Genomic DNA, 15,157 nt, shown 5'->3' with positions numbered 1-15,157 from the left:
GCTAAAATATGGATTGCTTAGTGATATGTTTTGTTGATTCACAGAATAGTTGAGGTTGGAAGGGACCGCTGGAGGTCATCTTGTCCAATCCTCCCTGCTCGACCAGGGCCACCTAGAGCAGGTTGCCAGTGCTCAGACAGCTTTTTAATATCTCCAATGAGGGAGACTCAAAATCTCCCTGGGCAACCTGTGCCAGTGCTCAGTAACCCTCAGCGTGGTGTTCCCAAACCCCAAACCCCATAATAGTGTGGCTAAGAAACACCAGAGTGTAGTGTTTCTCAAAACACAAAGTGTTTCCTAATGTTCAGATGGCACTTCCTGTGTTTCTCTTTGTGCCCATTGCCTCTGCTCCTGTCACTGGGCACCACTGAAAAGAGCCTGGCTCTGTCTTCTTTGAACCCTCCCTTGAGGTATTAATATAGTGATAAGATCCTCTCAAGCCTTCTCTTCTCTCGGCTAAACAGTCCCAGCTCTCTCAGCCTTTCCTCACAGCAGAGATGCTCCAGCCCCTTGGTCACCTTTATGGCACTTTGCTGGACTCTCTCCAGTATGTCCCTGTCTCTCCTGTACTGAGGAGCCCAAAACTGGACACAGTACTCCACGTGTGGCCTCATGAGTGCTGAGTAGAGACGAAGGATCACCTCCATCGACCTGCTGGCAATACTTTGCCTAATGCAGTCAGGATACCGTTTGCCTTGGTGCCCTCACCCAACTCCTTTCCAGCCAAGCTGCTTTTCAGCTGGGTGGTCCATAGCACATACTGGTGCATGGGGTTGTTTTTCCTCAGGTGGACGACTTGGCACTTCCCTTTGTTGAACATCACGAGGTTCCTCTCAGCTCCTTTCTCCAGTTTGTTGAGGTTCCTCTGGATGGCACCGCAACCCTCTGGCATATCAGCCACTCAGTTTTATGTCATCAGCTATTTTGCTGAGGGTGCACTCTGCTGCAAAGGAAGGGATCCCTGCAAACTGCAAAAGTGGGTTTTAAATAAAAATACAAAAAAGTAGAGATGCCAAAGAATCTTCAGTTCTTGAGCAGTAATAACAACACACAGTTATTTTCCAAGCTATTGTTTGTAAAAGAAAAAGATATTTATTGTAACTGGAAGGCAGAGAGGCAGGGTTAACAACCTCTTGGGACTTTTTAGTCACCTTATCACAGAATCACAGAATCTTCACGGTTGGAATGGACCTTTGAGATCATCGAGTCCAACCACACACACAAAAAAAAAAACAAATGCCAAACAAACAGACACAAACCAACAGACACAAACCAACAATCTCGGGCACTAGAGCATGCCCTGAAGTGCCACGTCTACACATTTCTTAAATACCTCCAGGGATGGCGACTACACCACCTCCCTGGGCAAGCTGTTCCAGTACCTGACCACCCTCTCAGTAAAGTAATTCTTCCTAATATCTAATCTAATCCTCCCCTGCCGCAACTTCAGACCATTTCCTCTGGTCCTGCCATTATTCCCTTGGGAGAAGAGGCCAACACCTCCCTCTCTACACCCTCCTTTCAGGTAGTTGTAGAGGGCAATGAGGTCCCCCCTCAGCCTCCTCTTCTCCAAACTAAACATGCCCAGTTCCCTCAGCCTCTCCTCATATGACTTGTTCTCTAGACCCCTCACCAGCTTGGTGGCTCTCCTCTGGACACGCTCCAGCAGCTGAATGTCCTTCCTGTAGTGAGGGGCCCAGAACTGAACACAGCACTCGAGGTGAGGCCTCACCAGTGCTGTGTACAGAGGCACCATCACTGCCCTACTCCTGCTGGCCACGCTATTCCTGATACAGGCCAGGATGCTGTTGGCCTTCTTGGCCACCTGGGCACACTGCTGGCTCATGTTAAGCCGGCTGTCCACCAACAGCCCCAGGTCCTTTTGTGCTGGGCAGCTTTCCAGCCACTCTTCCCCACTCTTATGAAATGGAAAAGGCTTAAATTTTTGCAAAGGCCAATTGGGTGGAAAGATCAATTTTGTAATTCTATTGAGGGAGGTAATTGTACTGTTCTGCATTAAAAAACTGACTAGAAGGCAAAATGAAATAGGAATAAACAGCTAGGTATTGTTGACAAAAACTACATAGCAAGATGAAATAATGCTCTATATGGGGATCACTGTTTGATACATTTATTAATTGGAAAGGAAGTAACTAAAGATCACGATCCTCACTCTCTTCTCTCTTAGAAAGAATGCAAGTCAGGTACAGCTATGCTTAAACTGCAGTGCAGTAAAGTGTATGGAGGAAGGCAGGACAGAAAATCAGTTCATAAATTATTTTGCACTCATCTGAACATTCACGCAATTCAGAATTTCATAAAACAACAAAAAAAATTATACAAATTAGGTTCCTCATAAGACAAACTAGATTATAAAATATTCAGCCCTCCAGGCTAAAGCCCGAACAATTAGATGAGCTATATGGTAATTTGTTCATTAACCTTTACAATGTATGTAGCATGATCCACCTGAACCAAGAATGGAGGTACAAATGCAAATAAGGAAGACTGCCCGTTGACAGTAAATTTTAACATTATCTATGTGCAGTTCTAAATGTCAACATGTAATCAAGCCTAATCTATTATTGAATTTCTTTTTTGTTTTCAAAATATCCATCTGTGGCACCAATTTCAATCAGCTTTTATTTCTTGAGGCACATCTCTCAAGTATAAAATACATCTATCGGACTATAGCCATTAAAAATAATTCCCTAATTTGCTCTAACATAATGGAAACCCACTAATGCTAAGGCTTCAGGACATTACTTAAAATCAAAACTACTTGTTACAAAATTAGTAAGGAAAATTATTATTAGTAAAGTGAATAGGCTAAGCATTACTGGAACTTTTGATACACTGTGGCAACAACAGGTGTGCCATGAGAAAGGAACAAAATGGGAAACTACCTACAAGTGTGACCTCCATTCTAACTATGGTTATGGCTCATGTTACTTAAGTGTCTCATCTGGTAACATAGTTTTTTGCCTTTTCAACATTTTACAACCTAAAAAATTCTATGTCAAACCCTGTGTTTGAAGTGGACTTCTACAAAAAAAAAAAAAAATCAAACAAAACCGTTCAAACATTTCCAAGAGCGAAATAAGGGAAAATATGTTTTGCATCTTTACTTAAAGAACACTAGCATTTCTGTGATTTCAAGCATCTTGATAGACATTCACTGATGTCCTTTGCTATAAGTTCACATTTACCCAACCAGAACATGTTCACTACAGTAATCTGAAATTTTGGCACTGCCAAAGCTTATCCATACTTAGTGCATTCCATCCTTTACAGACTCCGCGTATCAATTCGCCTGTGCTGATATTGTCACCACAGAGCAACTAAGCATACTACATACTAAGATTGAGAGGCTGCACAAGATGGTCCTTTCATTGTATCTTCTGGCTTCCAAGTCAACAAGTACAAAAAGCCTTCATCTGTATTCTCTCATCTCATTCCGAGCTCAGAGAGAGTGGAACAACAAGGAAGGCAAAAGAAAGACAAACATCCCGAACCACATGCAGCGAAATGAGGAATGGGACAATGAGAAAAAAAGGAGAAAAAAAAAAAAAAAGGAAGTTGTGGGCACTGATGGACAGAAGCCATCTAGTGAAAGAATAAGGTTAAGAAAGGTAAAAAGAGGAAAGAAGGGAAAGGACAACTGAAGTAATAAAATGAGCCAAAGAATGGGAGGTCATGACCATTAGAGCTTTTATGCAACCTAGAGAGGACAACCGTGGTGTGCTACCTGAAAATTAGCTTACTTTACTTGCAAGTTCCAAAATTCCTTTGCTGCTTAACATAATCTACTGGCAAGGTGCATGCCTTCATTACCGTCTAATGCTTATGCCATGCAAGATGTCATCTCTCTTGCCTTAAATAATTCAGATCATTTAGTAGAGGATTACACTGTCAATCTAAATAAACCATCATCCTATGTGAATGATGATATGTGAAGAGGGAGAGAAAAAACCAAACTTTTTAAAATATAAAAATTGCAATAGGAAAGGAAATTCTGTATTAACTACATTTTTACACTAATGGAATTAGCAAGTCCCACACAAGTTAGGAAAAGCCACAACTGAAGTAGTCACTATGGTTCACTGTCTACATCAAAGATAGCTGGCTCCCAAGACTGTGGGAGTCAAAAGCTCCATGGGCCAGCTGGCCAAGGCTTCTGCTGTGGGACTGAAGCCCTGACTTTGGGCAGGTTGTTAAAGAGACCACATACGCAAAATGGCAAGAAAGTTTCACATCTTTGATTTGTGCAGTACAAATACACTTCATCTGCATTCAACATTTTGACAAACTGAGTTTTGATATAGCATGGATTTTGAAAACAGGAACAAAATATTCCTAGCAGAGAACAACTTAGTTATGTACAGGAAGAAAAAATTAACAATGAGTTTAGCTGAAGACTACACTGAAAACCAAAACATCATATCTACCTCTGCCACCTACCTCTGAGCACATGAAAATTTCTTGGAATATGCAGTGGGTGTCACAAACTGATCACCTAAGCTAAAAGCTTTGGCCTTTAACTCTTCTCCTTAATTCAGTGGCTATAAAGACATAGAAGGCCTGCTCAAAGGAATATTGTGAAAAATAATAGTTTTGAAGAGATTCAACACTGAAAAAATAACTCTGCCTGCAGCCTAATGTTTGCACAGAGCCATGTGTTAAACAACAGCAACAAGGAATGTTAGACTTCTTCCAATCACTAGCATTACACTAGAGAAGATGCCCTTTAGCCTGTAGAAAAATGGAGTATATGATAACATCACTATATTCACCTGCATCAAGAGGAACCATTAACATGACATGGAATACCATCTGATTTCCTGATTTCCAGCTTTTACATTCCCAGATTTCTTCAGAAGCAGCTTTTATACAGTACCTCTCTCTAGTAGACCTTCTTTCTTTGTGCAGCGTACACAATGATTCCTCTTCCTTTGAATACAACATGTCTTTATCTCTTCCAATATACACCATTTTACAAAGGCACATTCTTACCCTTACCATCAGGTGTTTCTCTAGATTTCATACAGAAGCAAATTAAGCTATTTTTTCTGAAATTCTTAGTCTGGAAATCTGTAATTTAATGATGTTTTTTATCATATACCAAAATCACAGGGTAAATATTTCTACTGTTGTCACAGAGTTTGTGTTTCCATCGCATCTGATGGCAGCCCGAGCGCCAGTTTGGCTGAGAATCTCACGTGTGCAACACCTCTCATCACGTTTCTTCATTCCTAAATACTAACACTATTCATATTTACCTAAATTAAATGTTCCTCTAAGAAATAAAGGCCAGTAAAAGGAATGATTAAATTCAACTTAACCCTCTGAGTGGATGTTCCTGCTGTATCATTCTGGCATGTAAGCATTTAGCAATTTCAGCAATACAAACAAAAGCAACCTAACAGAGACAAAGGTTTTTACATTTCCCTTACTTTCTCCTTCAAAAATCTTCCACAGCCAGACATGGAGTATGAAGGACTATGCAATTTTATATGGTCCCACTTTGTTTAGCTGAAAGTGCTCCATTCAAACCACATTTTGAAATATGAATCCCCCATCCAAATGCTTTTCGTGCAATCAATTTTCAGCCACAAAGATGGGGAGCACCACAGAAAAAAAAAGCTAGGTGTCCTTTCATACTTTAACATGTCCAAAATATATTTGAACAATTTAATTCTAAATTTTAGCAGAAACTTTCCTATAGAATTTGGTTTTAAACCAGCAGCTGGAACCCACTGGGAAAATTGGCCTGGGAAATTTCAGAGAGATAATCACTTTTACCAAGATTAAAATGCTAGTGCTTTTCTTTATGGAATGATTTCTAATACATTCTTTTATTCCTTTATTTTAAGCTAAGAAGCAACCAGCAGCCAGAGAATACAAATTACAGCAGCAAGTGCACTCTAACCAAGGGTCCCAGCCAAGACAAATCACTCATTGCATGCATCAATGATACTGTTTGCTATATGTGACTTTTCCCCTTTTGTTCTAGGTGCAGAAGCCATTAAATGGATTGAGACAGTAGAGCTCCCAGTAAATATACCTTTTACTATGTCCTCATTCTGTGTGTGTACCTTTACAGTCATTTGTTACAGATGGTGCCAACTGCCCACTTTTCTTTTTGCATAGAAATTTTTATTTTCTAGCACTGATTTTATTCTAAACTAAAACTTAAAATTTCAAAAACTTGTTGGCATGAAGGAATGCCGTATTACAAATGCAGCTAACATATCTGTATATTGAAATGTTCACTCTGGATTGCTATGCTTACATTAGTGCTTTTCACATAAGAGCCTGTGCTATCCAATGGAGCTGCACTGACCTATGAGGAGCTGCTGTGCATCTAGCCCCTGTGAATCTGATATTACTCTTTTTTGAGAACCTGTCAGCAGACACCTTCAAAGATGGTCTGGAATTCAGTCAACTTTGAACAAATAAAACCACCTCTCTTAAGAGCAAAAAACGTTATCAGCTTCTTAAACATCTACCTAAACACATACCAAGAATTTCTATTAAAATCAAGAGTATTACCCCTTTAAATTTTTGGCTTTTCCTAGAGACTTTAAGTAGAATCTTAAAGTATTAACACATACAAGGTGGAGGACAGTGGAAGAAGAGAAAGGGAAAAGTGAGTGAATGGAGAGAAGAAAAAAGACCTTTTCCACCTTTCTTATGCTGGAGCTGTTTTGTACCAGCTGGAGCAAGGAAGAGAGATCTGTAGATAGAGGCCAGCCCTGGTCATACATCCTCCCCTACAGCAGCATCCTGGAGAGTGTGTGTGGGCTCCTCTTTTGCACCAGCCCCCCCTCAACCCCCATGTTTTCCAGAAGAGTATTTCAAGCAACATTAACACCACAGTTAAGGAAATGTTAAGGGTCATGATGCTGGTAACCAAGTGAATGAAGCTTGGTCTTCTCTGGCAGGTAATACAAACAAAATCAGCATTTAGTCTTTCCTCAAAATTTCAGTTTGGCTCCTTTTTTGCATAGAAATGAATCACTCTTACACAGAACTTTGAAACAAAGAGTGGGGTTTGGCAGAGAAGCGTACATGAGGAGTTAGGGATAAAAGCTTGAAAAGCTTGGGTTCATTTAAAAACAGATTTTATAATATCCTACTCCTTACAGACTTTCAGAGAACAGGGAAAGGATTCAAATCTAAAGTTCTTTAATTCACCTTGTTTCAAGTCCATGTTCGACATTCACAGTTTATTATATGATGTGTCATATCATTAAGATTTTTTTAATAATGAAATGTTTCTAGGATTTTGAATCAGGATTTCAGAACTGTTGTTAAATGTAAATTCCACATTTTAATGTTTATAGAGACAAAATACATTTTAAATCCTCAGATTATTCTACAGAAAGGAAATTTTAATTTCAATCTAGATATAATTTCCTCATAAAATAAATGTTTTTGAACTTTAAAAAACTGACCCTATTGGAATGTCAAAAGAAATGTCAGTCAAAAATAGTACAGCATTTTTTAATCTAGTCTTAGTTTAAATATCAAAATATCCCTATTTTCTTTAAATACACATAATAATTATTGAGGCTTTATATGCTTAGAATGTGAATAGATTCATAAAACAAAGTAATAGTATCCGTTGGCTTAAAGGTTGCGGCATACTATGACATACTGTAAAACAATTGTTTAAAGAGCAGAAAAATATTTGTAAAGTATCGTAAAGTGGGGGGAAAACACCCGTGTATTGTGGGTTTTTATTATCTATAAAAGTATCTAAAGCATCATAAAAACATCTTCATTGATTAAAATTAATAAAACTCTATTAAATTATCAAGGTATTCAGCTTTTTTTTTTTTTTTTTTTTTACAGGGTAACAGAACTTAGTCCAAATGCAGAGATCCAAGACAGTAAGTGATAGAAATGCAGAATACAGAAGTATTATGTTGTGGGGATGAGACAATTAAATGAGCAAAAATTTCCTACTGACCAGGAAAAACTTCAGAGGGTGTTTGCTTTGGGTTTTGTTGGGATGGCTTTGGTGTTTTATTTGTTTTTTGTTTTATACAATGGAAGCTTCAGATATCCATATAAAACATGCAGTTGATTTAAAGCCAAGATTGGTCTCTAAGCTGTGTTCTGTAACACAATAAAATTAGTACTTACGTTACAAATGGATGCTGGATTAATTGAAGTGCCTTCTCTTTAATGCCTACCTATTCTGAACAGATTTGTTCTTAGACATGGGAAAGATCAACAGTCTACCTACACACAAAAAAAAAAAAAAAAGAAAAGGTGTTGCAAGACTGATAATGAAAGCATCCTTGGAACTTGTACAAGGATTGCTGGAATAAGTGGTAGAATGGAAGACTAAAGGGATTATGAGAGAAATGAACCATTTTAAGATAATTTAACTTTTAAATTTGATGGGCTTTTGTATGGTCTGAAAATATTCTGGCATTTTTACAACAGAACTCAGAATAACTATTACTTTGAGAAATAAGTACAAAAACTGAATGAAAAGTTTAAAAATTAATTTTTGAAACCCTGTGAAAAAATAAACAAATAAATAGATCTGTAGGTTTTTAACAGGTCATACAAACCTATTCCAAGTAAGAAAAAACAAACATTACTAGAAAAATCCTAAATTTTACACAAGTTGCCAAGACAGAAGTTCACAAAAACAAAAGTGATAAGGAAGTGGCACTCAACAATTAGAAAGTAATCCAAGAAAAAGGTCTGGGGAATCATTTTCTCATAAAATTGAGTAAGTTGATTTGTATCGATCAGAAAGAAATCCTCCAAACAATTTCATGTTTTTATCATGTAGCAGAAATCTTCAGTAGTAATTCTTAGTTCCAACAACTTATCATAAAGATTGGCATATCATTTACAAGTTTAAAAACAGCTTCTTAAGATGTGTTGTTCAAAACAGATATTTTTTTCTTGACCTCTTCTGCATGATAACATGGTTCCTGAAAGTCAGAGTAGATTTTGGACAAATAATTTCCTTCTCTATTTGTCTATTTCCACACTATCTACCAGTATCTCAGAGAGTTCAGCATGTTAACAGGCACAACAAACAAAAGGCTGGCCTCTTCTTTGTGTCAATGTCAAGTTAGAGAAATCCAGTGATCCTAATGGAAACATTCCATCTTACCCACACAGCTGGAATAAGAATATATCCTAGCATAGCTATGCTATAGTGGGATACAAGAACAATAAAATGTTTCTCACATTTTACGTGTGTATCAGTTTCTAAATATTGCTAATCAGTTGATACAGATTGTAAACATATTAGGCTTTTAATTTCAAAAAAATATTTAGCAAAAAAATTGCATATTAACTTACTCTATATCTTACTGACAAACCATTTACTGAACTTTTAGACTTTTCCAAAACTCTCAAGTGAGAAGTCTAACATCAGATACCCTAAACAAACCCTCGAGTACAGTTTAGATCTAATTATTTAGGTCTAAAAATACGTATCTGGAAACATGAGGAGATTTCCATAAGAAAAAAAAAATAATCAGTTTCCTGCATGCTTTTTCCCCTCTCGTTTGTGAACTATTTGACTTGCCAAAAGAAGTGCTGTCTGGCCAAAAATTAGCTGTTAAATTCATAGGAGGATAAGAATGGTCACTCTGGATAAAACCCAAGGTATATGCTATCCAATACTGAAGGCCAGCTTGAGAGCAGCCAGCAGCAGACACTTTGAAAAGGACCTCAGAAGAGTAGACAGATGCAGGGCAGTCGTCGTCCCCTCCGCGCTGGTGTCAGTCTGATTTCCAAGAACTACACTGGCTTGTTTCCTAACACAGGCAATATGCTGGCTGAAACTGAAAACACCTATCTCTAAATAAATCATGAGATGGAAAAAACATTGCTCACTAACTGTCAACTATTTTCTTCAGTTTATTTCTCCATACTCCCTCATAACGTTTAGCTTAAATTCTGACTTGCCTTCTTTCTCAACAAGGCCAAGTTGTATACTTTTGGAAACACTTTAGTTCTTCTGTGGTGTTTTCACACCTTCAAATTACATGAGAACTTGGTTTTAACCTATATCTGCTTAAGCTATACATTTTTTAATGTTTAATATTTTCATACCAATTGTTCTCATTTGTCCAAAACAAATTACCAAAATATCCAAACAGCACTCAGTACTGCCAAATACAACACCAGGAATATATCACGAAGCACCTGTTCATCTCATACTTATGGCATATAAATCGAGGCTTTTGGATAAAAAGTCATTTCATGCATATCTACAGCTGTAGAGGTTCCAAAATCTTCATTATCACTCGAGTCTATATGGATGTGGGACACATGGGTAAAAATGTTTTTTAAGATTTCCTAATAGCTTGAGACTAAAATACTATTTCGCTCAAGAGAATGACATACTTTTACTGCAATGGTTTTGTTTATTTAATTTTCTCATTTTTCTGTAATGCTGTAAATGCTCACAAAAAATACTAGCCGGGCAACTGAACAGCACAATCCACAAGGACGAGTACAATACAGGCATCAGCAAAACCTTCTTCACAGTATCTGTAAGTACCTTAAAGTAAGAGATATGCTCTAGCAGTAACGCATCAGTCTCATTCAGAGAGAAGTTCAGTCTCTACAGACACTTAGTCCTTGGTCTCCTTGTTGCTACAGGAAAATTCTGAGTGCTGTATTCAGAAAGAGTGCTTATCTGTGATGGACTACACTTATGTAAAAATAAATATGTGAATAAAAATAAGCCAACTTCTTTGAACTGATGAATAACTCAAGGTCATTAGTAATCTGCCTAAGATTTTAATACCAGAATCAAAAAGCTTTATTACCTAACTTGAGCTACCCAATTTACATCAAGTGTAATCACTGTGAAAATAAAGGCTATATGAATTTCGGAACTGACATTTGACTTAATTTCTTAACTCATTTTTTTTTGTAAGAGGAAGAAAATGAATACAGGTGCCTTTTAGAAGGAAGCATAAAAAGACCAACCTTGCATAACCTGACAAGATGTATTGACACTTGGTAACTGAAAAAGCAAGAACTTCCTTTTACAGTTCACTGATAGACATAAACATTATAAACTCCATGAGTTCTGTAGTTTACTTCAGAAATTAATTGTTTGGTGATAGACAAGGCAGATACAGTTTGAAAGAAACCAGGGTACAAAAATTCTTTCTGGTTTACATATTTGTGGAAACATATGCATGCTTGCTTAGAACAGGATACCATCAAACTGTTACCTGATGCAACCTTATCTTAAAAGCTGATATATGTTTTGCACAAAGAAGTTCACAGCTCAGATGCTATTATCTGTATTTTCAGGTTTAAGGAGTAATTGCCCAATTCATTGTGTTCTGGCAACCAAACAACAAACCTACAACACAAGCTGAAATCTTGCATAATAATGCAACTTGTTCATAAATGGATGTCAGGAACAACTAATGAAAATTTAGATGAACATGCAAGCACGCACCCTACACCATTAATTGAGGCTCATGTTTCAAGCAGTTCTGTTTCAGACTGCAGTGGTATATTGTTCCTATGCAGCTCCACAGCCTTGCCTACCTACAGGGTTTTTCTTAGCAGTAAAAACTAGCCCTTTGCATGGCCATAATTTGTTTTTGAACTCACCGTTCCATTAAGATGAATGAATAGGTTCACTTCCCTGTCAATAGTACTGTTTCTGTTTGCCTTGCTACAGACACTGTAAGACACCACACATTGATTTACTGGGTGAAGAATGACAACCGAAGAGTCTTGGAACTATACAAAAGAATATATTTTTCTTTTGGTTTGAGGAAAACAAACAAAAATATTAATCCCAACATAGTAATAACAATAATTTATAAGACTGGAGTATATTAATTATCTAAAAATCCCTCTTTAATAACAGGAAATAAACCATTAAGAATGAAGTGGAAGAGCTGTTCATTTACTGAGTCAGACTAACAAACTTACTTCCCTTCCTCCTTATTCCCCCAAACAATCAAAAAACCCAAACAAAACATTCCTTTGCAATTTAGTATTAATTCGAGTATGTTTGTAAATACAAAATAGAAGACCACATATATTAGATAGTAAAGGCAAGCTAAGTTCTAATTATTAATGCAAGCACAGTAGCAATTATTGCAAACATGTTTCTAAGATGTTCATTCTAAAAATATCACCTTATGAAAGTTTAAGAGTCCCCCCTCTATTAACTGCACAACATTTCAAAACATTCTTTACAGCTGGGATTCCAAATGTTAGTAACTGGCATTATAAACTTACACAGTTAAGTGTTCACACAATGCGTAACTTCTTTACTGTAATAATTTTCTTTTATCCAGTTCCTGGATTTAGAGAAAGGCATCATTAAAAGTAAACTCTTTTGCTAGCATTTTATTAATAGGGTCGGGAGTGCATTTTGAAGCACCTGCATTAATTCAGTAAATTTTCAGTCTATATGTGTTTTGTTGAGTTGCACTTACTGTTTGACTTCTATGCTACAATGACAGTACCAAAGATAAGAGGTTGCTCATTTTATTGCAAGTTTTGCGACAAGGTGCAGAAAGAGAAGTTATTCGCAAGTTAGGTAATTCATCAGTACCCTATGCAGCCAATACGTCAATACCTGAACTTGTTGGGAAAAGTTAGGTCAACATCAAAAAGCCACTTCATCCTTGACAGACCTTTCTTTGGTCTAAACTGTTAAATGGTAACTGTTTTCCCCATTTCTCACCTGCTTTTTAAAACACTATTTAAAGATTAATAATTTAATCCCAGGAATCTCAAATACTAGTTTAGAAACCTAATTTAACTTGCATTACTTAATAAAATTTCTTTACCTTTGATGCATATACTGTGCGTTGGTTATTCTATAACACAGCGAACAGATTTTTTTAAAACGCCTTCATGTGTCTTGTTAGGCCTTGCGGTAATGTAGCAGACATTAGCATGCACTAATGAGAGTGACATAAAAGGAAAACTGTGTTGTGCTACTGTGAAAATCTGATGTCTTCTAAGATATGAGTAAGGGCGAATTTTAATACAGCATTGGTATGACTATGTTATACAAACTGAAATTATTCATCACATTTCGTGCACAAGAAGGAATAATTCTAACTTGAAATGTCCCTGTGATAACTGACCCTGATTGTTCAGTGTATTTGTGGCCATACTGTCATATTTTCCAGATATTTTATCTCTCTTCTTACTGTTACCCATATGGATAAAATGAACACTGAAAATTGATTGTAAAACAAAAGTGCAAAAATATATGAACTATATTTTTAGTCGTGGAGTACTGATGGTACTCCACGACTAAAACCAGTCTGTTTTCTCTGACCGTTAGTTTCCACCACAGCCATTTTCAGAGCTCCTTTCAATCATAGTGGGTAAAATAATTTCTGTCAGAAGCAAAATTTAGAGCTACCGTTCAGTTCCCATATATTCACTCATGTCATACTAAAACCCCATTAGGTGAAATCTAAATTATACAAAAATAATAATAAAAGTAGGGAAGACGCTCCTAATTTAGGAATAGATGCATCCTACATCCTCCACAACTTAAGTGGAGGGATGTACACTGAACAGGAAATGCTGAATGCTGAAGTTAAGGAAATGCTCTGCTCTATCCAGATGTTCGATAACATATAACATGATGTTTCACAATCAGTTATGGGGTTTTTTTCAGTTCTTCCTAACAAAATTTGATATCCTCTGGGTGTGCTATGCATTTGTATTTTTATTTTCCTAAAACAGGACGATTCCCTTCTTAATCCAGAGGCATTTTTCTTCAACGCACACATTACAACCTAAAGAATTAAACTACTGTCTTCAGGAAGACCTGATGACCATGCACCGGTGACAAAGACTTTAAATGGGATTTTTTTCGGACAATCAGACCGTAGCACGTAAAAATTAGGTGTTAAGGACAGTCAGGCACCTTTGAACAGTTCGCTGATGAGCAGCAATTTCTCTTAACACGCGGCGAGCTCTCTCAAACCCGTTCTGAAGGCGCTTTGAGTTCGGCAGGAGTATAATAAACGTTAAAACCACATTTCAAGTTAAAAAGATGCTACCGCTCCATCTCACCGGGAGGTAACTCTCCGTCACCTGCTGTTCAAGCAGTTCAGCCACAAACGCCGCCGGCTCGGGGTGACTGTGGAGAGCCCGCAGCCGCCCCGCCAGCCCCACCGTTATCTCTCTGCCCCCGGTGCCGCTCGGCGGGGGACGGCACCTCGCCCCTTCGGAGGACGCGGCTCGGAGAGGGGGGTTGACAGCAGAGCCCCCCGGCTTCCCTCTCGTTAAACACCCAACTTTCAAGGGGCCGCAGACACGCACGACAGAAGCAGGTGGCCGCCGGGCGGTGACCGGCCGCCGCGCCCGGCCCCGCACCCCCTCTGCCTCCTCAGCGCGCCGAGCTACCGACAGGGGCCGGCGGGAGCCCCGCGCCCGGCCGGCGGGCACTCCGACGCCCCGACACCCGCCACGGCCGCCACCCCGCTGCCCCGGGCCGGGCGCAGGTTCGGACCCGCCTCCCCGCCGGCCCCTCGCACCCTGCGGCCGCCGAAAAGTTGTCGGGAGCCCGCCCGCACCCCCGAGCCCCGCGGCCGCCCTTACCTTGGTTGCTGGCGACGTGACCGGCGGCGGCGGGGCGCGCTGTCAGCAGGGGGAGGAAGAGGCCGACTCTCCAGAGCAATCCCCTCACCTCACAATACCCCATGGCTGGTGCCCTCCGAGCGCCCCGCGTCCTCGGCCCGCCGAGGCTCCCCGTCCTCCTTCAGGCCGGCGGGGAACGCCGCCGCGGTTCCCCCGCCCGGCGGGGTCCGGTGCGGCCCGGCGGGCTGCGCTGCCTGCACTGCCGCCGGGGGCTGCCCGGGCCGGGGCGGGCGCATCCACCAGCGGGGTCCCGGGGCACGGCGGCGGCCCGCAGGGCGAGGGCGGGGGGTGAGGAGGGGGGGCCGGTAGCCCCCGCTGCCGCCCTGCCGCGAGGGGCGGCGGCGCTGGGAGCCGGGAGAGCTCCGGCAACTTCGAGGCGGCGGCGGCGGGGGGGGTCGCGCCCCGCTCCCTCCGCCGGCTCCGGCCGGTGGCACCTTCAGCCCCGCAGAAGCGCCCGCGGCAGCTTCAGCAGCCTCCTCCGCGGGAGCAGCCTCCTCCCCCGTCCGCGCCGCACGGCCCCCCG

At 40.1% G+C, this 15,157-nt stretch overlaps 1 protein-coding gene across 1 annotated transcript in view; it reads right to left on the bottom strand.

Moving 5' to 3' along the window:
- Positions 1 to 14,698, bottom strand: part of EPHA6 (EPH receptor A6) — a 507,751-nt gene extending 493,053 nt beyond the window's left edge. Inside the window, exon 1 of the mRNA XM_074161043.1 lies at positions 14,596 to 14,698. Within this exon, the coding sequence (XP_074017144.1) occupies positions 14,596 to 14,698 (103 nt within the window). The remainder of the gene's footprint in view (positions 1 to 14,595) is intronic.
- Between the last annotated feature and the right edge of the window lie 459 nt (positions 14,699 to 15,157).

This window comes from Numenius arquata, chromosome 1 (genome assembly GCF_964106895.1).
Source record: "Numenius arquata chromosome 1, bNumArq3.hap1.1, whole genome shotgun sequence".
Lineage (NCBI taxonomy): Eukaryota > Metazoa > Chordata > Aves > Charadriiformes > Scolopacidae > Numenius > Numenius arquata.
Note: the sequence above shows the minus strand (reverse complement) of the source record. Positions and strands in the feature narration are given on the sequence as shown.